The 27,926-nt window shown below is 43.4% G+C and overlaps 1 protein-coding gene across 1 annotated transcript; it reads left to right on the forward strand.

Annotated features, from left to right (window-relative positions):
* CDCP1 (CUB domain containing protein 1) lies at positions 1-27,909 on the forward strand. Its single transcript, XM_055710204.1, has 9 exons — positions 1-135; positions 13,153-13,356; positions 14,668-15,024; positions 16,354-16,722; positions 20,247-20,474; positions 21,153-21,533; positions 22,019-22,384; positions 23,694-23,775; positions 24,967-27,909. The coding sequence occupies exons 1-9, from the start codon at positions 60-62 to the stop codon at positions 25,403-25,405; spliced, it is 2,502 nt and encodes an 833-aa protein (XP_055566179.1). The 5' UTR covers positions 1-59; the 3' UTR covers positions 25,406-27,909.
* The last annotated feature ends 17 nt before the right edge of the window (positions 27,910-27,926 follow it).

Consider the following 27,926-nt stretch of genomic DNA (forward strand, 5'->3'; position numbering starts at 1 on the left):
AGCGGCGGCGGCGCCGGAGGGGACCCGCGCCCGCCTCGGCGCCGGGCCCATGCAGGGAGATGGCGGCGGGCCGGGCGCTGGCCGCGCTGCTGGCCGCGCTGCTGGCCGCCTCGGCGCAGCTCCTGCGGCGGGAAGGTAGGGCCGGGCCGGGCCGGCGCCCCTCAGCGCGGCGGGGCTGCCCGGGCAGGGGCCCGCCCGGCGGGAGGCGGGTGGCTCCGCGCTCGTCTCCGTGCGCTGCGGCTGCCGGGGCGGCATCGGGTGCTGAGAGTGTGTGTGTGGGAGCGGGCTAGGACCGCGCCTGTAGCGTTCGGCGGTGCCGGTGCGTCGCGGCAGCCGCAGCCCCCCGCGGGGAGCGTGAGCGGCCGCCTTTCTCCAGTGCCGGCGGGGGGGGCGAGCCCGGGCATTGCGGGTGCGGGGGTCCGCGTCGGCCCGGGGCGAGGGCTCAGGGCGTCGGTGGCGGGGCCCTCGGGGCGGGGGGCGGCCTTGCCGGGCCGCGCTGCTCGGGCCCCGCGGGCAGAGGGCGTGGGGGCACCGCGTCTCAGCACCTCTCGTTGGAACATCCCTCTTTCTTCGTGAAATAAGTGCTAGCAGGGCAAATGATTTGACCTTTACGTTCTGGCTTACTGGAGAACTGGTTGTGCAGGTAACTTGGGAGCCGGAGCAGGTGGGAGCTCTGTGTCTTGAAATTCCTGGACGCTTGATGCAATCCCATGTGTATAACCCGTGAATAATTTCCTTAAATCCTGTCTGTGACCCCAAGAGAATGCCAGTTATGAACACAGAGACAGTCTGTGGGATTTTCCTCAATTTCCAAAGCTGCTTGATTGCAAAAAATGCTCATCCTCAAATCTAAACAGTCCATTGTATAGCTATTGGTCCTGTTAAAGACTCTTAAAGTATGTCTTCTTCTATAGAAAGTAACTGCTGAGTTATTTGCAGTGACTGTGAATAACCTAAAGACTCTGATATGAAATTAATGCCTTTTTAACGTAGCTCTGTTACCTTTAACTGTACTGGTTGTGCAGATCTGTGGCTTAGGGCTATTATTATAAACAATGAAACCTAAATGTTGACTGTGAAATTGGATAGCACTGAGATTTAAGTTTCAAGCTGCGTAGTCTTTTACATAAAATATTTGTATTTCATGTATTGCCTCTGAGTGAATGAATAACAGCTATTTGCCTCTATAAGGCTCCTCAAAGGAAAGAAATAATGTTATACTGTGGTTAATTGTGTGGTGTTTTCAAAAAACTCAAACTTTTAAAAGCTTAGATGGATCAGTGCTAGGAGAGGAGCTAGACTTTCCAAAAGTCTTGTATTGTTGAAGTAGCGAATTAAAAAAATCTTCAGTTGCATCTTTTTGCATACATAGGTCTAGACCTTCGTGGAGAGATGCAGCAGCCTATTCACACATTAGTCCTCACCCTCTGGTCAAACTGTGTTATCAAAATCCCCTTTCACCCTCCAATCTTCTTGATGCCTTATGTTAAATTTCTTGGGCTTCTTTTAAGGCACAGTAGAGTTCTTTTTGAGCCACTGTCTTTGTTTTTTTTTCCTATTGTCATCATCTGCTCCTGCATCTTCTTTAAAAATATCTCTTGCTTCTTGCTTAAAACATCCAAACAAACTGTGCATTCACATTGGCATTTAAAAAATACTTTATACCCTCTTTATGCAAAGTTGGGCCCACACCAGTAGTTGGTTGGGTGTAGCAGTGAGCAGGACAGCAGCTGTGTGGTGGCTGTGGGTGCAGGTGGTGACCCTGGAGAGCTGAGCAAGTCTCCTTTGCGTGTGATTGTAACAACTCCTGTCGGGAAGATGACAAAACCAAATCAGATGGGAAGGAGCAGGAAGTGGAAGGATGATGGTGAGTCTGATGAGGAACGTCTCACTTGTCCTGTGCAAACCTTCCCTGCAAACAAGATGTCTGCATGGTCTGGGGCTTGCTTAGCTTAATCTAGAGGAACTGGGGGGAGCAAGCTTTGTGGTTACTCTGTAAAACAAGGTTAGTAATGGTGAAGTTGCCCAAAATACCACTGGTAGACCCAGTTGTTTGGTGCCACTGATGGTAGTCCCTCTTCCTACCTCTTCCAGTCCCTTCCTTTCCAACTGCATGCTTCTGTCTGCTTGTCCTGCACAAGCACCACTGCTGCTGGGTCCAGGTCCTCAGTCATCCTGTCAAACTCACTAACTCAGTGCCTTCTGCTTCTTTGTGGGCCCCCAGCTCTGTCCCCCCCTCAGGAGGTGGCTCAGTCTCAGCTGCGTTAGTGGCACTGGTTGGCAGGCTGAAGGTTGTGATGGCGTAAGTGGGACGGGAGGAGGGAATGGTGCCTTCCCAAGTTTGCTGGCAGATCTTGTATACCTGGTATGTCCTTCATCCCAGTGGGAGCTGCTTTTGTTATTGCACAACTGAAACTGTAACGTTTCCCTGAGCAAAAGTTTGTCCTGAAAGCTCAGAATAGTTCAGGTTGATTTCTTTCCCCAGCACCCCAATGCAGTCGGTTATTTTTTGGGAGTTCCCTTGCCCTGGTGCTGACGTTGCTGCTCGCACTGCTGCTGCTGCATTTTGGCTGCAAGTTGCAGCTGTCTCCCCCTCAGCGAGGCCAGGTTTAGGCTGGGCATGCAGAACCACGCGCAAGGTGGGTATGAGGCACGTGTGCCTCTTCTCAGGGACTGGTGATGCTCTGGTGGGAAGGCTACAAACCTTGGTGTGCCTGTCTCTAAATCTGTTTCTTGTCATCCTTGATGAAGTGCTTCCTTCTCTTGCTTTCTCTCCCCACCCTTTCCCAGCAGGTACACTGTTATGGTGGTGTTCTTACTGTCTTGTAGGAATGTGTAGATCAGGCGTGGCTGGTCACATTGTCTTCAGAGGAGCTTGTGTTTTTTTTCAGATGCAACTTTATACGTAGCGTAAATTATCAAGTGTCACAATGGTTAACTTAAAGGTGGAAAAAGACAGAAAAGTATTTGGTTCGATAGTTTTGCATAGGTGTGGGAGCATGAACATAGTACTGCGTATCTGACCTTTGAAAATGTCTTTTCCAACTAAAACATGTTTCTTTGAAGCACTAATAATGCAGCTAATCAGACTTTTATGATGTCTATGAAATGTAAACAAATATTTCAGATTTAAAGTACCCTTATGTGATAAAATCTGCATATGTATTTTGGGCTTTGTCTTTAAAATGTCGTTACAAGAAGTGAATTTGCAGATAATGCCGTGTTGTTTCTTGCTCTACCCTCCAGTTAACTTTTTCTTGGCAACTGACTGATTTGAATCATGCATCAGTCTTGACATGTAAAGCTGCTTCTCTTAATAAAGTAAAAAAACCCCAAGCTGTTAGCAAGGTCTTTCTGCTGTTCTGACTATATAAATAACTGGCCTGTTTGTGCTGCTCTGGAAGTCAGTGGAAGCTGGATTATTTCCATTCTGAATTGCTCTTTGCTCGCTCCATCGAGACCTCTCCTTTTAAGACCACAACTATTGTGCCTGAATAGTTGGTTGTACTTTTTTCTTTTTTTTTTTTTTTTTTTTTTTTTTTCCTTGCATTGTGCCATTATCAGTCCGGAGTACTTAATTTTTACTTAGAAGTGGCCCAGGAGAGAAGAAACGTGGTACAATGGACCAGCTCCTGAGCCTGGCTCCTTAGGGAGCTGGCAAGAGTCTTTTGTGCCTGGGGTTGTCGTTTGATGAGCTGTGGTGGCTTATCAGCAAAAAAAATAATTAAGGGAGAGCAGGCTGAAAGGGATTATTTTTTAGCATTGGCTTAAGGCGTGGGCTGAAAGGACTGGTGAGGGGAGAAATAGGGTGGAAGGGTTGGGGGCTGCTGAAGCTTGTGTTCGGAGTACTACCCATGGACCTATGGCACAGAGGAAATTACTCGTTAGCTAGAAAATTGCCCTACTCTCATTTTTATTCTGACTTGTGTGCATTGTCTTGCTACACTGTAACAGGATTCTCTAGACAGAAATCAGGGCTTGCTTTATGAAGTAAGGGAAGAACCTTTCACCTACCTGATATCAGGTATCCTTTGGGTCAGTTGTGTTCAGGCTCGTTAATTACTTAAAAGAATTAATCTTATGTATAGATGATGTTGAAATAGAAAAGAGCTTTGAGAAATAGAAATAGAAAGGAGCTTTGAAAAAAACCTACTGAAAATAAGTTTTGACTTCTTGAAATACATAGCAGCATTATTTTCACAAGTATTGCTGGGGCTTGGTTTATTAGTATAGCCCTTATCATCCAGCTTAATTGATACTTATACATGTGTATGTGTTTAATAAACTTTGGAATCCCCATCTGCCAAAACCTTAGTCTTAGGTAGAGGCTGAACAACTTTGCACTTAGTTCATTCCAGAAATATTTCACGTTAGAAACAGCATGCTGGGAGCAAAGTCAAGATGCTTTTGGCTTTACCTGTGTTGACTGCTACAGCTACGGGTGACAGGGACAGGGTGTGCTTGCAAATTAGTGTACAATAATAGCTGATTAACTCTTTTCCTTCTTCAGCAGTTTCTCTGTATTGATTAGATTTTAATTTGCTTTTTGTAATTGCTGATGGCAAAACATGATCTTCTTTGGGTCCTGGGCAGTGACAGACGAATGCAACCTGAGAGCAGTGGATGTTCCCCGGGGTGGTACCTCTTTGTGTTGTGGTTGGTGCGGGGCTGCTGGGTTGTTGCTGGGGCTGTGCAGTAGGGAAGCTGGGTGTTGCTCACTGCTGTTCCACTGTTTCTTACTGCAGCGAGGTTCTCCTGCTGTCTTCTGGGTGCTCCTTTGAGCTTTCCCTGTGGTTGCTTTCTGGCCTTGGTTTCCATGTGAGAGCTCCTAAAAAGGCTCAGCTGCAGCAAAGCATGTGTTAGGCTGGAGGATATGGGGAAAATGGGCCTTGAACACCAGTTTTGATCTAACAGGGCTCTTTTTGGGTAAACCTCTATCCTCTTCCTTTGATTTTCTTAAGTGTCTTTTAAAATCTTTTTACAATTCTACATCTTTTAATAACTTCTATAATTTATAAACCTTTGCCCAGCTGGTGGAAAGACTAAATATGTTACCTTAACAAAGCACTCCCAGAGTTTCTGGGACATTAGCTGTCTTGCTGATGCTGCTCAGGTACCCATGTCAAACCTCAGCTCTGGGGTGGACAACACACCCACTGCAGCACGGGTTGATTTGTTGGAGCCAAACCATGAACCAGTTCCTGTAGAGCACCTGATGACTTTTGGTGCTCTCTTGATAGGATTCAGCTAATAAAGCCTGGTCACCATCCCTCAACTCAAAAACTCTGATCTGATGGAGGTGTGACAGATTTGCCTTGTTCAACATCTGCTTGTGCCACCAGGGCATGAAGGAAAGGATGTGGCGTGGGTTGTGCTGTGCTTAGTAAAACTGTTGACTGCTGGCTGTTATGTCAGAGCAAAATCTTTGTTTCTGTTTTAGCTGATGACAGAGGCGAGGGTTTGCTGCCTGTAGCTGAACCTGCCTAGCCTAGGTAGCCTAGTGTAGGTAGTATTGATGGGACCTCCTGGAAGACTTCAGGAAGAGCCAGCTGAAGAATCATGCCATAATGTCTAATGGATGTGCATTCTGTGTGTGTTAGTAAGGTCTAGTCTGCTTCTAAGTGCCCAGGCTGCCAGCACTGGGGGAAAACTGGGACTTTTTTTTTTTTTTTGGTGGGTTTTTCAACCTATCCCCTGTAATGGGGGGAAAAGTCTCACCCTTGCCTGTTCCATTGAACACTTTCGACAGCCATCCTCGGGGGTGCCATGGGACAGCCTGCTTCGAGCTGTGCCTTTTGATTTCTTGGGGAACAAAGTGAGCGTTTTTACTCACTGTCAGAGCAAACTCATTTGGAAAGGTGTGATCATGCCGGCATTTTGGAGTTGGCCCTGGCTTTGGTGGAGCTGAGAGATTAGTGTACAGAGACTGCAAACTGTGGAGGTGAAAAGGGATGATCTCAAGTTTCTTAGAAGTGAGAGACGAGTTGACAACAGAATGTTTGGCATGGGAGGGACCCTTGATTGTGAAATGCGCTTTTTCCACCTTCGTTCACCAGAGCCAAGACCAAAGAGCTGCTCAGACATGCTCCGAGATGCTGTCCTCTCACTGGCTTACATCAAGGTAGGGATAAACTGTGCAAGCAAACACCCCTTTGATCAAGGGAGGCTCCTCCAGCGACTTGTGTGGTGCCTTAGTGTTCCTTGTGGCAGTGCAACATTTTCTTGTCAACATGTGCAGACCCATGTGTTGTACATTCTGTATGTTGCATGCGAGCTGGTGGTCAGCTTGCAGACAGTGTTCTCTGAGCTCTGCATCTCACTTCTACAGAAGGAACAAAACTTAATTTCTGTAAAATAATAATAAAGAAAAGGCAGCTCAGAGTCAACATTCTCCTTTCTGTAATTAAAGCTAAGCTTGCCAAATCCCAAAGTGGTTTCCCCCCCCACTTTTGGTGAAAAAAGCTTCTTTTCAAAATTTCTTTTATACATTGTCTTAATTGTTTTCCAAAAAGGTTCTAGAGGAAAAGATGGAAGTACTGAAATTTATTATTACTACTTTTTTTTTTTTTTTTAAGCTGAAGGTACTTCAGCTTAGTTATTCCTGTTAGGAATTACAAATTAATGAATTAACAAGCCTTGAGTGAGCAACCTTGTTGGCATGGGGTACTGACAGACCTTCTCTGGTGAGTTGTGCTTGGGATGGCTTGTAACATCACTACCCCAGAAGCATCCACCCTTCCTGATGATGTGGATGAGGAGAATGGGATGTGCAACATCTTGCCTGCTTTGCGTCCCCATCTTAGATACTAGTTTAAACAATCAGTGAAGATTAGGGAGTTGTACTGTGGTGGCTGAGGAATGGATACTCTTCCACAGGTGCCCTCCCCTGAGCTGTGGATGGTTACCCTGGCATAATAGTCATTGGCAGCATCTATCTGTAAGTGTTTACAAGCTTTGCAGGTTTTAAGCTTTAATTTTCTGGGTGATACTCTGAATGCAATCCTTTCACAAAATATGAACATCATATCCCAAGCAAGCATGGCATTGAAAGACTAGTTGAAACATAAGGGGATCATGGAGCAATGTGGAGAGTAGTTAGTTTATATTTTAAATGTAAACAGAAAACCTGTTTGCTTTATGAAAAGGATTTCGGCAGCTTGCAGCAAGCAGCGTTGTAATTTGTGATTGTGCTCATGATCTCTGCTGCTCACAGTGCCATTTAGTAGGTGAGAAGAGTAGAAGTGGTGTATGGGTCCCTGACTAAGCTTGCTGAGGGCTTGAAGAATGTGAAGGCAATTACCTGGATGGGCACTGAGGGTGGAACTGGAGGAGTGGATGATGCTTGGGCAATTGAGTGCTGTAGTTACTGTGGAGTGGAACTTAAGTTGACAAAAATTCAATAAGGCAGGTACAAAACATTGTAATTGGCAAAGAGGGAGACTTTTAAATGTTTTTTGACCTGTTGTTGCCAAACTTGATGCAACTGTGCAGTGAATTGTGTTGGAGGTGATGTGGCAATGGATGATCAGGTGCAGCTGTTGGCGCATCTCTTAGTTGAGCCATTGAGGTGTTAGCTCAGGATGTGTGAGCTGGAACCTATGATCCCCATCACGCAGGAGACAGCCTTGAGGTCCACTTGCTAGATGAAGGAGGCTTTGGATGGATTCCTGTGAACGTGTCCTGCCAATGCTACTGTCTTCTGCACCAAGGCTGTCTGTTAGATCAGGGCGATGAGTTGGTATGGCTTGAAACTGAAATCATTCAGCTTATGGCCAGGTTACTGTGTTATTGAGTCGTACCCCTTGCTCCCACCGCCTTGCTGTAACCCTTGCAGTAGACTGTCGTGGAAAAACCTCAGCAGGCTACGAGCATGCCTGTGGGCCAGCATCCCTGCAGGGGCTCAGAAGAAGCAGTGAGCTTTCCAGGAGAGCCTACTGAGCCGTAGAGACAAACAGTCCAGCAGTGCTATCCCTGTCCCAAGGCAGTGGCACAAACTGCTGCGGTGGACAAGCCTGTTCTTTGGAGAGGTGTGTTGGTTGTGTGGGTTCATATCCCCCTCAGGCAGAACAGGGGTTTGGATCCAGGTATTTCATATCCGGAGTGAGCATTGCTGCTACTCGCCTTCTGCAGCCTCTCATCGCCTCCAGCTGCCACCGGCTCGTGAATAGTGTCTGAGTCAGCACCATCCAACTGGTTTTTGTTAAAATTGGCTGTGTGGAATGAGCCCATGATTTAACTGCAGTGAGCAAACCGACAGCTATTGTATATTATTTTGGGATAAATTAACATCTGAGATTTTTTGTTGTTGGTGGTGGTGGCTTTCGTGGGCTTTGGTTTCTTGTTTTTCTGGAGGTTTTTTGATTGTTTTAATCCATCCAGCAAAGTCACATACAACAATCCATAGACCCTTATGGATAAATTGCTGCAATAAAATGCAGTCCTCTAGCCAAAGCTATCTGGACTCTGGTCTAACTCCCGCTTTGTTTAGCAAGGCACTGTACGTAGCCATAAAAATTTCTGTCCTGCCAAGTCTTTTCCTTCCATGTATGTACATATGCTCTTGGTGAATGTCACTGGCTCTACTACTCTCTAGCTGTCTTCTACATCGCACCCCCCTCTTGTACAGGAAAAATATCCTTTTGACATTTATATAGACATACTAAAAATTCTAGATTAGTGTCAGATGCAACCACAGTGGATAAATTTAGGCTAAATTCTATGGAGTAATCTGACACTATGCAGTTTGTTTCTAACTCAAGTTGGAGACCTCTGAGCAATGAAATTTATGAAAAGTTTGGAAAAGTCATACTGTTGAGAAAAAGCTAGCCAAGGTGTGTTCGCATAGAGAGAAGCTTTACTCTAGTGGTAAAGGGATGCTGTGATGAGACAACTGTTCTGAAGGCACAGCCTTAGATGAGAATGAGCAGTAGTGAAATCCAGTTGCAGCAGGGAAGATGCAGATTGAGATTAGGGCAGTTGAAGAAATAGCCAAGGGAGGCTGCAAAACTGCGATTGCTTAGAGGAAAAAAAATTGAGGTCAGATCAGATGTCTGCGTCAGCCTGTGAACCAGCTCAGGACTTCAGGCTTTATCTCTGACAACTTCTAGTCCAGCGATTTCATTTTTGTGTAGACAGAGACCAAATCCAGCTTGGCAATGCTTCCTCTCGTTGGTTTGGATATCCTGTGTGTCATTCCTGTGCAGAGTTAACGAGGCGTGGAAAATCATTCTTTACAAGAAACATGTACAGTTACTGGTAATCCTAATAAAAAGGTATGCAGTGGGAATCATAGACAAAGACATCTAGTGTGAGTCATGAAGAGATTCATGTTTATAAAAGCTCTGCAATAAAGGTGCTTTTAAAGTAGTCTGTATTGCGCTGCATGTGTGGGGCTATAGTTTAGGGGGTTTAGGCATTTAGGGTTGGGGTTTTTTTTAGTGGTTTGGGGATCACTGGGTATACTTTCTGCACCATTCTTTTTTTCTATTTTTCCTATGAAAATGAGATTTGGTAGTCTAATGTAGCTTAGCACATCCCTACCAGCTGGCTGCTGTTGACATTACAGGATTATGTTCTTATTTCTGGCCAAAATTATTATCTGTGGAGTATCATCTTAGCAAGCTGTTTGGTTATGCATTAATTTAGCTTGGTGTGTCTGTATTTGTGTGGGTTTCTAGCAGACAGTTTTGCTGGGCCTAGCCGAGTAAAGATCTGCGTCCTTGTTGCCTGCTAGGACGTTGTTGATAGTTGGTATGTTGATCATTACAGCACTTCTGCGATTTTGGGCAGGTCGTGTTTTGGAAAGCTGAGGCATGGGCCATGTCCATGCTGGAAAGTGATACTGAACTAACAAGGATTTGATCTTGCAGGGAGATCTGATGAATGGCTACGTGGTCATGAAGTCTGGAAGAAGGGTGTATGTGTGCAAAAAAAACCTGTGCAGAAGTCAGGTCTTTTCAAGGGCTGGGGAAGATGATGCTTTGTTTTGACCCTTGTAGGAAATCTTTGCTTACTTCAAAACACCATTCAAATTGTAGAAATATTTTATTCCTTGGTTTCAGCTCAGGGCATGTATCGGTTTTGTTTTAAAGCTAGTCATGTGCTTAAGGTTATGCTTAAACTTAATCATCGTGACTAAAAATGATCTTAGAGCTGTGTGTGACCATTTGGTGCAGAAGCGTTGGCTGTTTGTGGCCCAGGTGCATTTCTCCATCCTGCCAGGCTGGTTGTATGGCTGTGCTGTCCTGAAAAGAAACAGTGATAACTGTTTGACCAGAAAGTGAGGAACAGACTTCTTAGTAAAACGTAGAAACTGTAGATGAGTATGACAATTACCATATGCAAGAAAGAAGTCTCTTTTGTCCATAGTTGTTATTTATTGGTATTATGCTGTTAACGCTTCGTATCTGGGTGGCATAAACATCAGAGAAGTGATGACTATCACGGTCAAAGGGTATTTTGTGTGCTAAGCATGATAACTAAAAACCTCCAAAGAACCCCAAAAGTGTCCAGTGCTATGGAAAACAAAACTCTGGGCTGGGCTGGAAGTGCTTGTTTCACTTTCTCGTCTGAAAACTGCTTCCTCCCAAAGAGGGAGGAGGAGCAATCCTGGTTGCTGACTTTGCTTTACTTTTCCCCACCCTGCGCACTTTGTCCCTGCAATTGTCCCCTGCATGCTTGGAAGGTCATGGCACAAGCCAGTTTCCTAGCCTGGATGGTTGTTTGTTTGTTGGGTTGTTTTGTTGTTTCTGTTTTCTTCATGGCGAAAACCCAGATTGAAAACCTTTGCAAAAGCGTTTCTAAGGCAGGAACGCAGACGTCAGTAGTGCCAGCCATTGGAAGAGGCATGGGAATTCAGTGTATGTTCTCGGGTCAGAGGACTGTCCTGTCACTTAAAAGATGTAGGAAACTTACTCGGTGATCAGGTTCTCACTAATGGTGTCTGAGGGTTGATGACTTGTTGTTACAAGTATGTGCAGAAATTTGGCCAGCCTCATGGTGTGAGGTTTTCTTTTAAAGCTTTTGATCCTGGAGGCAAATAGATAAGGCAGTTTCAAGGGCTTGCTAAATCTTCTGACTCTCAAGATTGTGTAGAAAAGGCAGAAAGGCTGGAAAAAGGCAACAACAAAACTCAAATAAAATCATGATGGGGTATCTCTTTGAGTACTCTATGCCCTACTCCCCTTAGAAGTGAGATTTTTAGATGTCTAGTGTTGGCGAACCTGGAGTTGCAGCGTTCCCAGAGGCTGGGAAGGACAATAGCCAGTGCTGACTGCTCAGTGCCCAGGGCTTTTGCAAAACATTGCAATGAAAGTCAGGCCTTGCAAGACAATGAGATTGCTGTAAAAATCTGGAGATTTGAACAGGGGGGTTTAAAAATAGGACAGGGAAGTGGAGTCATTAATGCAATATGCTTCTCTCTGTAGCTGGGGTGGCTGAAGCTGTGAGTTGGGTGGGTAGGTGGTCTGAGGGTCTCTGGTGTACTCATCTGCCATGAGAGGGCTCTGCTGATGAAGGGTTCCCACGGTGTGCTCGGCCCTGCTCCCCACAACCCTTAGCAGATGAGCCCCTGGGTCTCTGGGCTTGGGCCAGTGTACTTACACCATTGCAGCAGTCGCTGGCCCGGGCCAGGCTGGCTGTCCAGGTGCTCAAGGGATGCTGTGCGGTTGGGCGGAGCCTGGGGCGCCTTGCAGATGTGCGTTTCTGAGCCAGATGTTTTCCTATGTCTTCCTGGTGTGCTGCCTGGCAATGGGAATGGCTGCACGGGCTCTCCTGGGGTGCTGCACTGTTGGGTTTGCTAGGGTAAACCTCTCTTTATTGGGTTAATGAGCAACCTGGTGTACGGGCAGAGCTTTGTCATGCAGCTCTGCATGATGTCCCAGTGAAGGAAGAGACCTTTTTGAACATATCTTGGGGTACCCTTATTTCTAGATCTCTTGCATTTTTTTATATACGTTTCCACCCACCCCCACCCCGGTAAACATTAAAAGCACAAGTGCCGTAGACACTGTGATTGTGTCTTCCATACACTGAAATAAGGAAGGCAGAGTAGTAAAAACAAATAGCAGAAAACCTACGAGCTGACCTCTTCTCAGATTTTCACCTGGGGCTGGCATATGGTTGACTTCAATGCAGACTTTACTCTCTTCAGTCAGAGCTGGGCTTAATCTTTGCTAAGCATCAAATTAATGCTAATAACTTTTCTAGTCATCTTGAATGTCCAGTCAGTGCTTCTTGGTGTCTTACATTTTTGTGTATCTTTTTAGAAGACAGTTGGGTTTGGTCCATTTGTTGATAAACTGCTGCCCATGAAGTAAGATTATTCAACAAGCAGTTTATTCTTGGCTCCAGCGTTTCTTCTGAGAGGTGCTCTTGTGTTCAGTAGTGCTTGAGGATGGGTTGAAATCTGTGAAGGTTGCTGAGCTTTTTATGTGTTCCCCAAAAGCCAATGATGGCCGTATCGGGGTGGAGAGGAGGTATCTGAGCACACAGGGTCTGTCCTAGGCCACAGGTGCCTTCTGTGCTGCTGAGAGGCATTGCATGGATGTCCTGTACCTTCAGAGGATGAGTTGTAAAACGTGGGGAGGGTGGGAAAAGTCCGTGACCACATGTACAAGTGTTGGTATGTGCTTTTGGTATCCCCAGAATGCCTCCTCTGGTCTCAGTAATTGTTGAGGCATACCCAGAGGGTCTTGTTACCATCGCCTGCAATTAAAGTTGAGGCTTACTTGATTGTGTGGCAGCTGCATAAACCTGAATTATCGTGACTTCATGGGTGCCTTCAGAAATGAAGCAAGCTGTATGGTGGGCATAACAGACTGCAAACCAAAATCAGGGCAACAAAAACTTGAATGGAATAGCTGAGCTACTTTAAAATTGTGAAATAAATAACAGTGGTGAAGGTAAACTGGAGCAGAACTGGTCCTACACAAATTCATGTATGCCTGCCTCTGGGCACATGCAGCAAGTGGATTTCTGTGTCGTCTGTGCTGTACTGGAAGAACCAAGAGACTTCTGAGAATGTGGATGCAAATATTTCTTCTGACAATGTGGCATCTGTGGGGATGTGTGGAATGCCTGGTGATACTTGTGTGTGCTAGTAACAAAACACCTCTTTTTTTGTTGTGTTTTTTTTTTTTTTTTCTCTCTTAGCTTCCTTTATGATCTCTCTTCATGCAGCGGACAATGTCACAGTTATGATTAAACTGAGACACAGTATTTCACCAAGCTGTCAAATTAATGTTAAAAATGTCACCAGATCTGAACTCTGGATAAAGCCTGGGGAGAGCACGACTTTTACCTTCACTTGTAGTACTCCAGAGAAGTATTTCATCATGGAAATTCAGAAAAATATTGGTAAGATAAAGCGTTTTAATTTTTCTCCCAGTGGTAATTTTCCTCTGATAAAACTATGTGCCGTCTTTTCCAGTTACTATACTAAGGTATCCCCTGTAACCTTGGGTAAGAGGAAACCTTGAATTACTGAAACTATGTAAGTTGAAGTGGTCTGTATTATGGCTGGCAGAATTAACGTTAACTAGGCTGTTTTGGAAACAGTTAAATAATTGTTGCATCATATTCCTTGCTGCCTTCCCTTTTCCTGCAGTTTATAAATGCATCAGAGAATCTTTTTTCCTTTCAAAAGTCTCTGAGCACTAATAATGCTGTATGACCCACATTATTCGTTGATCAGCTTGATTGTGTCTATAAGAGCAACAGAAGCATTGAAAGCATGCATGTGGTTCCTTATATTTAATGAACAGTACTGAAGTTCAGTAAATGCTGAAGTTCAGAAGAAAATTTGCAAGTGTAACTAAAGCTTCATTTGCTTTGAATGTTATCCCTGGTGTATGTTAATGTTAATGGTGTGAACATGTGCTACTTCTCAACAAGATCCCAAACTTAATAGGGTATTCAGTCTTTGGTAACATCTTCATGGGGTGGTGTTCAAGGACAATTCTCTTTGCATTTTGGCATTTTATTAATTTGATTCATGCAATATTTCATTATGTATTTGTAAGATGCCCTTGTGATATTTCTTCTTTTAAGTTGAAGCCTAGATGTAGATTAAAGTGTGCTCATTTTTAATGTCCAGCTAGAAATACCAGTAGTTTAGATTTGTCAGAGAATCCTTTTCTAAGTTCTCCCCAGAGTTGTGCAGCAGCAGTTGTTGTCATTCATCACTTCTGCAAAATCTGGGGCCCAGATTGTTCATCAAGGCACCAGGGAAATGGAGATACAGTTCATGGCAAGGAGTGGAAAATTTAAAGATTAATGACTTGCCAGGAGTTCTGCAAATGAGATGGGATGAAGTTGGCTCCCTAGATCCATGATATCCAGCTCCCCTAACATTGCATTTCTCACTTTTGCCCCTTCAGCGCTCTACCCTGTTCACTAAATACCTTCTGAATTCTTCAACAAACAAGGCGGGTAGAGACAATCAATTTTGTTAATCAGCCTGATGAAAGCAGGTTTATCCCGTCTATGGTTTAGGAGTCCTGTTTGCAGACAGCATGTGACCGTGTTATAGGAGTGTCTTTTAATGCTTGTAGACGAGAAGTGCAACCTAAAAATGGTGAAAATAGCAATGAAGGGGAAAGTGTCAAATTCCTCGTTTACTTGAATGCTTGCCAGAATGTGTCATGGCTGTTCTGTCTCTGCATTTAGACTGTGTGTCAGGCCCATGTCCATTTGGAGATGTTCATCTGTACCCACTGGGGCTACCTCGTCTTAACAGGACTTTCACCTGGGATGTGAAGGCAAGTACAAAGGCTGGACTTGAACTGAAATTTTCTACCCCATGGCTAAGACAGATTGAACCAGGAGAGACGTGCCCAGATTTTGTTAGCTACAACATCAACAGCTGTATTGATACAGCCAAGGTCAACATTGGCACCTTCTGCAGGAATGGGTCAGTGTCTCGCGTCAAGCTGCTGGGAGGAGTTGTCCTGTCTCTGCACCTCCCGTGGAACTCACCTCTCACCACCTCAGGCTTCAACATAGCTAACAGGGCTTCCATAAAACGTAAGTATGGAGTAGCGTTTCCTCACCTGTAATCAGCTCGTGCAGATTGCAGCAGAATTATTTAAACCTTTCTTGTCAGGTAACCTCCTAGTTGTGGTGCTGCTATCCCTAACTCACTTCCACTTCATCTTTCCAAAAGCTATTGTTGCATGGTTTTTAGTTTGGTAGCTGGTGCTCTTCTGGGGTCAAAATATCTTAGTTTGTTTGGTTAATAATTATGAAAACTGCTGCATTGCTGGTTTTGGTGCACAATACTTATTTTCAATCTCTTTAAATTTCCTAAAACTTAAACATACCTGCTCTGTTGTTTTTGTGGTTTTGGCTAGGTGAGACTAGATAGCGTAATTAGAATGAGCCAAGAGAGTTATTTGCTGGTTGCAGTGTGTAGTTGGGTTTGTTTTTTTTAAGATAAAGCTTCCTTAACTTCTGGAGCCTCAAATTAGTCCCTCTTTTTCATGAGAGGAAGATGGGAAAAGGTGAAGTAGTGCCTGAAAGGCTTAAATACTGCTTAAATACAGCTGTTTCAACCTGTAACATAAAATGTTGTGTAATCATCTTAAAATACCTGGAATATTATATAGCAATCAGTGGGTTACTTTGTGATATCATGACAAACCTTTTTTGGGAGATGCTCTTGCTCTATACTTTAATTCTGCAGTTATTGCTGTCAGTTATAAAAGGAACCTGCTCCAGGTTCAAGTTTCTAGAATACAAGTTTTTAACTCCTGGCACTCCTTGCAGTTGCATATCATCGCTGGAGTCCTAGAGCAGGACCATAATCTCTGTGTACCCAGCTTCATGCTGTCAAAGCGTCATCCAAACATAAAGTGTCTTACATGGCCTCCATGGCTTGCATTTGTGCTTTATCATGCATATTTGAGGCTCTTTGCTGGCATGCTTTTGTTAGATCTGGGGGGGGGGTGGGGCAGAGCTCCTTGCTGGTATAAAAGCTCACATCTTTTGTTTCCCAAAACCCAGGGAAGCAGAAGTAGTTGTCAGGTGCATGTTTGCTCTTGCAAAACCAGGAGCAAGAACTAGGATCTTTCACTTCCAAACGATAAAGGCTTGTCTGTCCACATACTTGAAATGTGAACCCACTAAACTGAAAATGCTGCATTAATATGTCCCTTACCTTATCTGTAATTGAAGAAAAAATCATCAGCTTGAGTATATGTTTTAATCTGGAGAGTTTGTAATACCTCACCTGTAGCTGAAGTGGATGGCCTCACTGACAAAATGAAAATACTCAGCTGCTGGGGTGCTAGATATGCCAGTGTGCCTTCATTAATTGGAATGTCTTTTGTATTTTTTTTTCCACTCCTGTTTTAGGGTTGTGCATTATTGAATCCATTTTGAAGGGGGAGTCTTCAGTCACCCTGATGTCCCCAAACTACCCACTGGGCTTTCCAGAAGATGAGCTCATGACGTGGCAGTTTGTGATTCCTTCCAACATGAGAGCAAGCGTATTTTTCCACAACTACAGCCTCTCAAACTGTGAAAGGAAAGAAGAGAGGGTGGAGTACTACATCCCTGGCTCCCTCAGCAACCCAGAGGTGTTCAAACTGAGTGACAGCCAGCCCGCCAATATCGCTGGCAGCTTCAATCTGTCCCTGCAGGGCTGTGATCAGGATGCCCAGAACCCAGGCATCCTCCGCTTGCTCTTCCAAGTTGTCGTTCAGCACCCACAGGTTGATGAGAGTAAGTACCTGCCTTCCCCTTCCATTGCTTTTTCTTATGAACATCTGGGCTGAGCACCACAGGGAAAATACTGAGGGTTTTGTGATGTTCCTTGAACTTTAGTTTAAGGAGGTGGGTTGCCAGACAATGCTGCGGCCTGTTTTACTGCCCTGGGTACCACCAAGCCACCATTACGGCAAGGTGAGCAGTGATGCTGAAACTTAAAATTTGGGGTGGAGTTTAAAACTCCATTGCAGATTTTACACTGTAGCTTGTAAACGGTGATTCCTTTCCTTTTCCAGTACCTGCATCGTGTAATTGAAAAATTCCTTTAACAACTGCCATATCAGGTCTTGCACATTATATAAACAAAGCTAAGCACCAGCTTGCTTTTCCTTGTCACTGTGTTCCCTCTGGGGGCCCAGTCCAGCTATTGGACAAGGACCATAACTGCTTGATTGGAATTGTCACATGTTGCTGCCTGCTCTCCAGTACAGGAATTTAATCCAAGCTTATTGGGACACTATGATTATTAAAATGTGAGCCTAGGTTTCTGCTCTCTACATAAGCAGTCACATTTAGCAAGGTAAAACCAGCTGTCGTGGTAGGTGGCAAGATCCATGGCATGAACTGGTGAAATGAGATACGTAAAATTGTTTCCATACTACTAATGGCATCAATATGCATCTTTCCTTCCTTTCTTTCTTCCTCTGAGTTTTTTTTTTTTTGCTTCCTAGAGAAGTCTGAGCACAATCTAGTGTGAAGAAGTCACACTAGATAAGTAGTTGTCAGTAAGATACTCCACTAATAATATTCCCTACATGTTTGGATGTTCTTTAGGTTTCTTGCTGCTTGTTGCTACACTAAGGAAATTATTCTTTTACTGTTTCCTTGCCCAAAGTCCAGACTGGCTTAATACAATGACTTGTAATACTAGAGCATTTATCTAAAAACAAATAAAAGGCCTGGTTAGGTGATGAGCTATGAAGTTAGTGATTTATCCTCTGGCTTCTAAGCTGTGACCTCAGTTCATGGTGGAGATTAATAATCAAGGTGCCCTCACTGCAGAGGGAGCAGGTGGAGGAAAGTCCACACTCTGGACTACCACTGCATCAGGAGCTACAGAGGCTTTCTAAGTAATTTTAGAGAGAATAAAGTTTGAATGCCCTGTACCATGAAGTCACGTATCCAGGAACAGTCTGAAGCATCTCACCACTTTAATCCTCACTTGTTTGTCTGTCTAGCCTGTCTCCAATCAGGAACAGCAAATCCTCCTGAAATTGTTAACAAAATCATGTTTGCTTACATTTATTGTGTTGTATCTTGGAAGCCAGACAGAGTGATAACGTTGTATTCAACTCATCAGCTTCATCTCTCTTCTACTTTAGAAAGCAAAAAAGGATTTTAATGTATTCATGGCCAGTAAATGAGATGATAATCACAAAAAAAAAAGTACAAAAAACAGGTTGTCATTTATTGAATGAAATGCAAGTAAAGAACCACTTGGATTTGAGAGACAACAGTGGTTTCTCTAGGGATTTTATTAGGATTTCATGAGTGATCTTATACATATAAGTTCATCAAAGATTCAAATTCAGCCCTCAGGATGGTATTGAAACTTTTATTTAAATTAAAAAAAAAAAAAAAGCCATCTGCAGTGTGCAAATTAAACATGGCTCTTACTAAAATTTTATTGGTATTTGCATATTCTCAAAGCTTCCCAAACATGTGGGTATTCCACAGCTGTCTGTGTTGCTTATCATTAAATAAGGGGGAAATACAGCTCTTCCCACTTGAAATAACTTCTTGATCTAACCCTCTCTATGTTTAGCTGCTCCAAGAAAAAACATTCTGAAGAATGGCTAACCTTGCAGTACGAATCCTAGGTTCTGTGCTTGATTGTGGCAATGATGGAGATTTCCATCTGACCTCTTGCCTTTTTATGTGTCTGATTTCCCACATTGGAGAAAGCTGTTTTATTCACCTTTTGTTTATGACTTTGAGGTCCACAGCTAAAACCAGAAAATGAAGAGTAATAACAGTGTATGTGTGTATGTATATTTTTTAAAAAATCTGTCCTTTATAGAACAGTAGAATCACAGAATGGTTTGGGTAGGAAGAGGCTTAAAGATCATCTAGTTCCAACCCCACTGCCATGGACAGGCACATTTTCTGCCAGATCAGTTTGCTTGCTTTGACATCAGAGACATGTGCCTTGTTAACAGCATTAGGATGCTGTGTTGATCCAAATCTATCTTTCCACATGATAGTTAATCTTTGAACTAGGCTGTAGTGCATAATTTTGGATTTTTTCCTCTTTCCTTATCCTTCCCCCTTGCAGCCGTTCCAAGTATTTGCACCTGCCATTAGCTTATGTGGGAGGTGTTTGTCATCCCTTCTTACCTCCATTGTTCCAGCGTGCTGTCACTGCCAAACAGTATGTGATGGAAGACAGGGCCTTGAAGCCAGTTCATCGGGGAAAACCGGCAATAAATCATAACTCTTTCTCCTTATGTATGTCTGGGTTTTACATATTGTGTAGGAGTTGCTTTTATGGAGCATGCCTGGAGACTCATGGAAGTAGGTCTCATAAGGGGTTGTGATTTTTCAGTTAGACTGGAGTAGATGTTTCTGTCGGTCATCTAGGCTATCAAACTCACAGAAATGGCTGTGGTTGGTAGGAACCACTGGAGATCATAAAGTCCAGCCACTTGCTCCAGCAGGGTCAGCTAGCACAGGTTGCCCAGGACCATGTCCACTGGGTTTTGAGTATCTCCAAAGGCCTCTGGGTAGTCTGTTCCATTGTTGACCAACCTTGCTTTGTTGTTGTTAATGTTTAAGAAAGATTTTCTGTATTTCCGTTTGTGCCTCTCGCCCTGTCACTGGGCATCATCAAGAAGAGTCTGGCACATATCATTTACACACACGTGCATACATCCCCCTATGCCACCCAGCTCACTTGTTCCTTTCTCCTATTAGAGATGCTCTCATCCCATTAGAAGTGTCTCTGTGGCTTCTTGCTGGCCTTACCCCAATACGTCGGGGTCTGTCTTGTACTGGGGAGCCCAAAACTTGACCCAGCATTTGCAGATGTCTCACCAGTGCTTTAGCAGAGGGCGAGATTTGCCTTGCTCAGCCTGCTGTCGATGCTTTTTCTGATCAATTGTTGTGTGATCAGTAGAACTGACTTTAAAAGAAATACCAGAAACTTCTTGGGGAAAACAAATCTAACATAGTTGGCTGAGCTCCTTACATTGTAGCCTAACCTGTTTAAAAGGAGCTAGCATATGTGTTATCCTGTTACAGCTGGAAAATGGTAGGGAAATGGAGTTTGTGTATGGAAGGGCTCAACCCTGTAAACTAGGAGTGATGTGATATACTGCCTGAGTTCATATTACACTGATGGAAAGAAGTACATAATGTTTTACCTGACACAGAAACAGCTGATGTGGCTGCTCATCTAATGGGATGAGAGGAGACACAGTAAGTTTTTCCTCACACCGTGCTGCTTGCTAGTAATTGTTCTGGGATGTTTTTTGTTGCAGATGTCACCCATTTGGTCGACCTGAGCAAGGAGTGGAATATGACTGTAACGATACACTTTGAAGGGTGGCCCACCCACATCCCGCTCATGTCTGAATCCATGTGCTTGATCTGTAAAGATCCTCGCACCTGTGACCGTGTCTTGACTTTAGTGTCTGGTGCTGTCTACAAGATCTCCTTTCTCTGCAAGGACTTGTCCCGTCTGAGGATCACAGCTGAAAAAGGCATAAGTATGACAAAAGTGGTTTAATGTTGTTTCCTAGGGAATGCTTTTGCATGCTTTTCCCCAGGAGTCAGCCAAACCTTCTTTCTCGCTTGGAGTTTAAATAGAGTGTGGGTGGAAACCAGGTGTTGGCCTGCTGAGAGATGGGTACAATGAATCTGGAGATGGCCTTGTTGAACCCCGTAGCTATTCCTATGAGGCACATAAGAATCTTCTCACTGAAAACTGCAAAATATGGAAATGGAGCAGGAGAGCCATAAATCTGCCCATGAAAATGCAGGACCAAGGTTGCCATCAGGAGTGCGTCATGTGCCACTTGCATATACACTTGGTGTAGGATTTTCCCAAATGCTTTCAACTAACAGTAGAGAAACAGTTTTAAAATATGTATCTGGACCTTGACTAGCCTGCAACAGTGTCCCAGTCAGCAAGGGATATAGCAAAAGCAATATGCTGAGTGAGGGATTTTTAATATGTTTGTATCTGTTGGTTTCTTCGGTGTCCTGCACCCTTTTAAGGAAAGCTCTGTAAATACAAATGATATATGTTTGGTTACATGTGGTTACTAAGAGAGGATATTTTCTCAGGTAGATGCTTATCTGGGTCTGTAACACAAAACTGACAGTACTGTGTGTGCGTGTACTCCGGTACACAGGAAAATCCGGACTTGTTTCTGTGATTGCAGGCTGCTTCGATTTTCGGTGGTGTCAGAGGAAGATCTATTCCCTTTCGGTGCCCAAGGCTATTACCCAATTGCCAATTCGCCTGCATAAGTTTATTTGGAAGCTCTTGGCTCCTGATTTGATCAACACAGAAATTACGTCTCCGTCCTTGAAACTTCAGCAACACGTCCCAGAGCAGAGGTGCAACACGAGCTACAGTTACAGCATTGTTAGTGCCACCCCAGAGATGGAGTTGAATGTTGGTGTGTTCTGTCCTGGTGGATCCATTAAAAAGATTCAGATGAGAAATAATATTACCATAGCCTTAAAAACATTTGGTAAAGGATTCCTTAATGAGTCAAACCATCAGGATCTGAAAATGTCTTTTGTGCCACATATTAAAGGTAAAACATACTATATTGTTGTACAGTGTTGGATGTCTCAATACGCTTATTAGAGCGCTTGCGGATAAATAGAAATAAGAGTTCAATTTTTTAGAGTCTAGTCCCAGAGCCACTGCTGGGAGCAATCTTTGTCTGAATCAGGGTCATGGTTTATTCCTGGAAGAAGGAAGGAACTTTGTACTCCAGGTGGTGCATAGTTGGCTGTGGGAAATTCTGCAGATATATCTGTGCTAATTGTGATAATTATTGATGTGGGAGGGGACAACAGGTGAGTTGTATTGCTGATACTGAGATGCAATTGATTGTAGAAATTTGCTGGTCACAAGTATAGTAGATGCTTTTTTGTTATGGAGAAGAAAGACCAGATAATTTTTCATGCTGAAAGAGCAAGCTTGGCGGGGGGGAACCAACAAAAAAAACCCCACAACAAACCAGGAAGTATCAAAGCCAAGTTTTCATTCCTTTATTCTTTTCCTTTACTGCAGATGAGTGCACTTTCACTGTGAGTCCAGATCCAAAAGCTAAAGTTTACTTGCAGACTCCCAACTGGCCTTATGGTCTGCGTCCTTATGTCTCCATATCCTGGTATGTCATTGTGCCCAATAAGCAAGTTGCTCGCCTCGGGTTCTCCAGGGACCGCATGGGTGTCACCTGTGAGACAGGCCGTGCCTATGTCAACATAAAGGAGGAAACACTGGGGGCAGAGGAGACTGTGCGCCGTGAGGATGAGCTTCTGCCCCAGCCCCGAAATATGTATCACAACTTCTGGGTAAACGTCTCCAACTGTAAACCTGTGGATAAGACGCAACTGACCTTGCAGTTCTGGGTAGCCTTTGCTGACAAGCAGATAGGTGAGTCCTGTGAGGTTGTGGTGGTTTGCTTTCCCTTGGAGGAACAGTCATGGGTGCTGGCCCTCCTTGGGTGGAGGGGTTATGAGAGCCCTGCCTTTGGAAATACCTGTTCCTCAAAAACCTCTGAGAGTTACAGCTGGGTACCTCTAGAAGCTGGGGAGGAAGGAGGGGTTTTAATGTGGTGGTAGGGTTTTTGTGGGATTTTAGGGGTTTTTTTGGTTGGTTTTTTTTCCTTTTTTTTTTTTTGACACGGGATTGCAGTACTTGGGGGGAGGAAGACTAGATTTTATTTTTTTAAATTTAATTTAGCTTTTTTAATTGGAAAAAAATACAGCCAGCATGTAGAAGATCAAGTGATGTTTTTCCCTCCCAAGTTCACAAACCTGGTAAATTACTTGGGATTTGATTATGCAAACTTACTCATCCAGGTAGTAGTTCAGTTAGTCTCAGTGTTCACACAAACAAAAAAATAATTTCTGGGGCAGATCTGACCATTTAGTGGAGAGCGTTCTGACTATTGACGGCAAAATCTGCATTCTTGTTGTCCTTCACCTCCCTGAAACATAGTTTACAAGAAAAACAAAAACAAAAACAAAACCCAACAACAACAAAAACAGCGAGGAGGAAACATTTTGGGGTGGGCTTTGCTTATGTAAATTTGCTTCAAATTTGCACTGCCTCTTCACTTCTGGGAGACTTCTGTCTGTCAAGGTATTGGCTACACGAGCTAGAACTAAACCAGTACACATTTCTATTTTTTCCTCTTTTTTTTTCTTTTTTTGTAATGTATGCTTTTAAAACACGCAGCATTTTCCTTTGCTTATGCATGGACTTTCCTAATCAATTTTATGACTCCTAGAAACCTGCAGGTCAACACAAATTGCTTATTTCAGAGGAAAGGATGGTATTGAGGAGAAGTTGGTGAAACGTCACCGCTTCCTCTGTTGAATCCCTCTCTGTCTCTTTCTACACTTTCTTCTCTTCCCTGCCTATTCAGCCAGAGGCATATGAGATGCTGCAGGTAAGTTCAGCTGCACATGAGCTGTATTGAACCCTTGGAGGTGGGGTGGGTTAGTTGTGTTTCTTGGTTGCGCTCCACTGCTAGCAGCAGGAGTTTGTCATTGCTTGGCCTTCAATCTCTTGGAAATGGCTTGTGTTGCCTTGTGGTGAGTGTGGCTCGGAAACTCCTGCCATGCAGGCAGCCGATATGCTTAGAAGCTTTTAAAGAGGTTCAAACCCAGACAACTTTTAGCAGAAAGCTGGATGTTTTCTCTCTTGCTCAATGTCCTTGTGCCTTTTCTGTTTGCAGACCTAGGAGTGATACTTGCTGTGGTGGCTGGGGCTGGAGTTCTCACAGCTATTGGACTGACTGTGTGCTGTGTTAAGAAGAAGTAAGTTCATAATTTGGTGTGTGTAACTTAGCAGTTCAAGAAGGCATTTTGGGAAAGCTGCTGGGCCCTCTTGTTTCATGTGTTGGTATGGACGCCTTGAACAAGAGTCTGAAGCATGAGGTAGTCAATAGTGGAAGCAGTGTGACTCCAGGAATGCTGCTTTACTCTAAATTGACTGACTTTAAGAGTAGAGCAGCATTTCTGGAGTCACACTACTTCAACCTCTAGGGCATTGCCTGCCTTGGCCTTAGCGCAGGCTTCTGGCTGTACTGTTGGTTAGCTGTTGGTTGGACTTCACCAGCAATTCTTATGAAATGAAATAACAATGAATGTGGCTGCTGCACCTCTGACTCTAGACAAGACTTTGTTTAAACAAGCTGTAAACTCACCCAGATAGCCTAGGAGCTATCTTTCATCTGCACAACCTCCAGCAACTTCTGAAGTTTGCACATCAAGTGGGAGCATTTTTCTATGAGATAAGCCCTTGGGGAGAGAACTAGGTTGTGCTAAGCAAACATGCATAGTGTTACTCATGCAAGCAGAGTCTGAAGTCATCGATAGCTTGGGGTTTCTGATACATGTATGCTGGCAGGGTGATTGGGTTCTAAAACTGTAGGGTTTGAATAAAATTGTGCAATAGGAAGGCTAGAACAGTTATGAGCACACTACCACACAGGAAAGACTTTACAAATACAGGCTTAGAACTCTTCAGTTCAGCCTTTGGTCTTTCTATTTTGGGGACAGTTGCTGCAGAAGGTGCAACCAAGAAAAGTTCATTTGACTTTCATAGAGAACTCGCTATCTTACTTGTCTTCAGTAATGCTCAGCGTTGTTTTGTGAGGATCTAGTGGCCTCTAGGTCCTATTAATGTGCGTGGATGTTGGGTGTCTCGGTACACTGCACAGCCAGGACCCCCATGCTTGGGAGGCCATCGGAGTTAATCTTGCAAACTTCAGGGTCAGCAGAGCAGCAGTAGGTAACCAAATAGCATGAAGTTACTTTCTGCTCTGTTTAAAAAAACATGTCTAAACTCGAGTTATTTATCCTAAGATTGCAAGTAAAGCCTTCAGTCAGGGCAGACTGCCTGACACTGGGTGACTGGGATGGGTACACAGAAGCTGTCGTTACTGAGTTCAGATGCATCAGCCGTGTGTTCTTTCTGACCTGTTAACAATTTCAACTCTGTAACAGGAGGAAGAAAAGCCAGAATCCCATGGTGGGAGTGTATAATGCTAACGTGAATACTCAGGTGCCGGGAAAACAAGGCTTATTCACAAAAGGGAGGAAAAACAATGAGTCTCATGTCTATGCGGTTATTGATGATGCTATGGTCTATGGGCACTTGCTGAAGGAATCCAATGGCTCAGTCACTCCAGAAGTTGACGTGTACCGGCCTTTTGATGGACCCATTGGTAGCTTGCCACCTTCTCCACCTCCATTCTCCTTCCGAAAAGACATTAAATGCTCTTCTAACACCGAGGAATCTCCACCTCTGACGGACAGAGACCAGGACACTTACACGTTTGCTCATCAGAAATCAGAGGACAATGGAGATACAAGTGAAAAGAATAATGGAGATAGGAGTCAGTCCTTGCTGGAAAATAAGGAACAGGATGGTTTGGAGGAGTAATTTTATGCCAGGTATAGCAGTTTCCTGTGGAAATACAGGTGTAAGGACAGGGGTCTAGGAAAAAACCTGAAGAGTGTTATTTAAAAACATGTTTTGCTGTTGGTTTGTTTTGTGTGTGTGTTTTTAATTATTTTTTTAAAAACTTCAGCTGTTGATAGCTTTCAGTTTTAGATCGAACATCTAGCAAACTCAAAGCCGGTTGAGACACTCCAGGACTGCATGCGCTTCTGGTTCTGAAACGGGTGGCAAAGGTACACTCCTGCTTTTTATTATAATGACATCAGGAAAATTAATTCCTAACTGCCAGCTTAAAACTGTGGCAATTAGAGTGGGGAGAGCGTTTTGTGAGTGGAGGAAATACTGGACAGTAATTTGTTCCTGAGTGTTGGTTGGTGACTCTTGGAAGGCATAGGCTACGTCACCGTCTTGGGGCAGCTCCAGGTTGCACAGATGTCTAAGCAATCTGCTGATGTCTGAGCAAAGGAGGGGACACTGTAATTTCCATCACTTGCTGCTTGGAAATTCATTGTAATTGGCACGCTGGTGACTATGCAAGTGTAGTGAAAGACCAGTGTGAACGCTTGAGCTTGGGCTCTTCTAGTTCAGAAGTGAAGTATGGGTTTTCTCTCATTTCCAGCTGATTTTATCATACTTGGATAGCACTGTGTGAGCCTACACCAAAGATTGTGTTTTCTTTGCTTTTTTACAAAAACAGTTTCAGAAGTCTAAAACAATCTGGGCTTCTGTTCCAGATACTTGTAGCATTCACATTTTACGACACATCTTACGCTTTTGGCTCAAGTAAGAGTAAGAATTCAATAAAGAAATAATGATGTGGTCATACAGCTGTTTACTAATGCTTTTCACTTCACCTGTTAGTGATGCTCGGTTATTTAATCAGTGTTAAAAAGGGGTAAAGAAAACTGACTATTTCCAGCAGGTGGTTTCTCTGCAATGCAAAGAATGAGAGTGAATCCATAAGGAAAGCCTAGATGTTTAAATATTTCTTTAATCAGCCTGAATACAACAACCATGTTGAAATGATGGTAGGGACAGCTCTTGATTTCTTGCTGGACTTGAACTTCAGTTGTCTGGCTGCCTTTGAAAGACACCTCTTGAAATCGGGTAAATAATAGGTCTCATTTTTAAGTGCTGTAGTTAGCATGCCCCTCGGTTTCTGTGCCTTTTAAAACTTGAGGGTCAGGTCTTTGTGCAGGGGACTACAGGTATATGAATAAAGCTGCCTTTTATATACAAACATCTGGTTTGTCCAGGTGTGCAGTTACTGAGGATGTTTGCAATTTTGTGTGCAGCATTAGGCTTGATGACTTGAGAAATTGTCTCCAAAGTCTTATCGTGACTGTTTCTTGCCTAGTGATACAGAGGTGCCATAAAACTTTTAAACAGTGTTGCATGCCATGATGTTAAAAATATAATAATGTCTAAAATTGAAATGTCTTTACTAAAAACTTTACTGTTTACATTAAAAATAATAATTGGATTTCTTCCTATGTTAACTATGCTGGCATTGTGAATTGACTATTTATTTGGTCAATTGTGTGTACTTAACAGTGTATACCATTATACTGCTTGGACCACTATAAGATTCAGTATAGTGACGTATCTGACTCAGTCTTCTGTAGTATATAGCAAAACGTGCCAGCTAAAAGTGCCTTTTAATTTTTTCATGTATTTTCCTGCTTATGTTTATCAATTTTAATATAGAATTGTGCGTTCCTAGATCTCTGGCTAGGCACTGGAATCACATATTTCAATGTTTACTTGGGTCATTGTAATGTCATTTGAGAGCTTTAAAAGATTTTTTTTTTTTGTTATTTTTTATGGTTTTTTTACAATACTGATAGCTGTTTCTCTCAGGTAACTGAATTGCCACAATACATTTTTATCAGATTAGTTTGGTTGTGGACTTGTCTGGTCAATGTTTCTTACTTATTGTTTATTGAAAAGGAATGAGAAATCTGTAAGAGAAAGTCAAGGCTGTCTCATCCCTCTAGCTTGGTTTCTGCAGTTGCTTAGATGAATTTTTTTAGCTCATGTTCCTGCTAAGTAACTAAAGAAAATGTAGTGGAAGTCAGGCTTTTGTGAACAACTTCTTGATCTTTGAAGGAAGATGATGATGCTTATTGACTGGTATTTTTATTTGTTAGAATAAATAACTTTTGGTATGGCAATATAAACCTTAGTTTACAGTTGTTTCCAGTCTAAGGTTGACTTTCACTGTGCTTATTTTGGTATGTTTAGACTAAGAGTTCAGGCACAAATTCCGGTTCACTTTTCATTAAGAGAAAGTTGTGACTTAATTTTTTTAAAAAGTAAATAAAATACAACAATGCTGGAGTAACTGGTGTATGTCTTCCTCATGTGTGTGTGTAAACTTAGCCTCGAGTATTTTGATGTCTTAGTGCTGGCAGCTACACCATCACCTTAGACAATAGAAATGGGTTTCTAGAGAATCTGGTTTGCTGGGACAATATACTGCCGACTGTGCGTGCCCTTTTCT

This window comes from Falco cherrug, chromosome 4, assembly GCF_023634085.1.
Source record: "Falco cherrug isolate bFalChe1 chromosome 4, bFalChe1.pri, whole genome shotgun sequence".
In the NCBI taxonomy this organism is placed as follows: Eukaryota; Metazoa; Chordata; class Aves; order Falconiformes; family Falconidae; genus Falco; species Falco cherrug.

What these genes read in the sequence shown, in the direction of transcription:
- CDCP1 (XM_055710204.1), top strand. Translation starts at nt 60, where the DNA reads ATGGCGGCGGGCCGGGCGCTGGCCGCGCTGCTGGCCGCGCTGCTGGCC. An exon ending in GCAGCTCCTGCGGCGGGAAG is followed by an intron (nt 136 to 13,152) that starts GTAGGGCCGGGC and finishes TTTCTCTCTTAG; the next exon opens with CTTCCTTTATGATCTCTCTT. An exon ending in GGAAATTCAGAAAAATATTG is followed by an intron (nt 13,357 to 14,667) that starts GTAAGATAAAGC and finishes CTCTGCATTTAG; the next exon opens with ACTGTGTGTCAGGCCCATGT.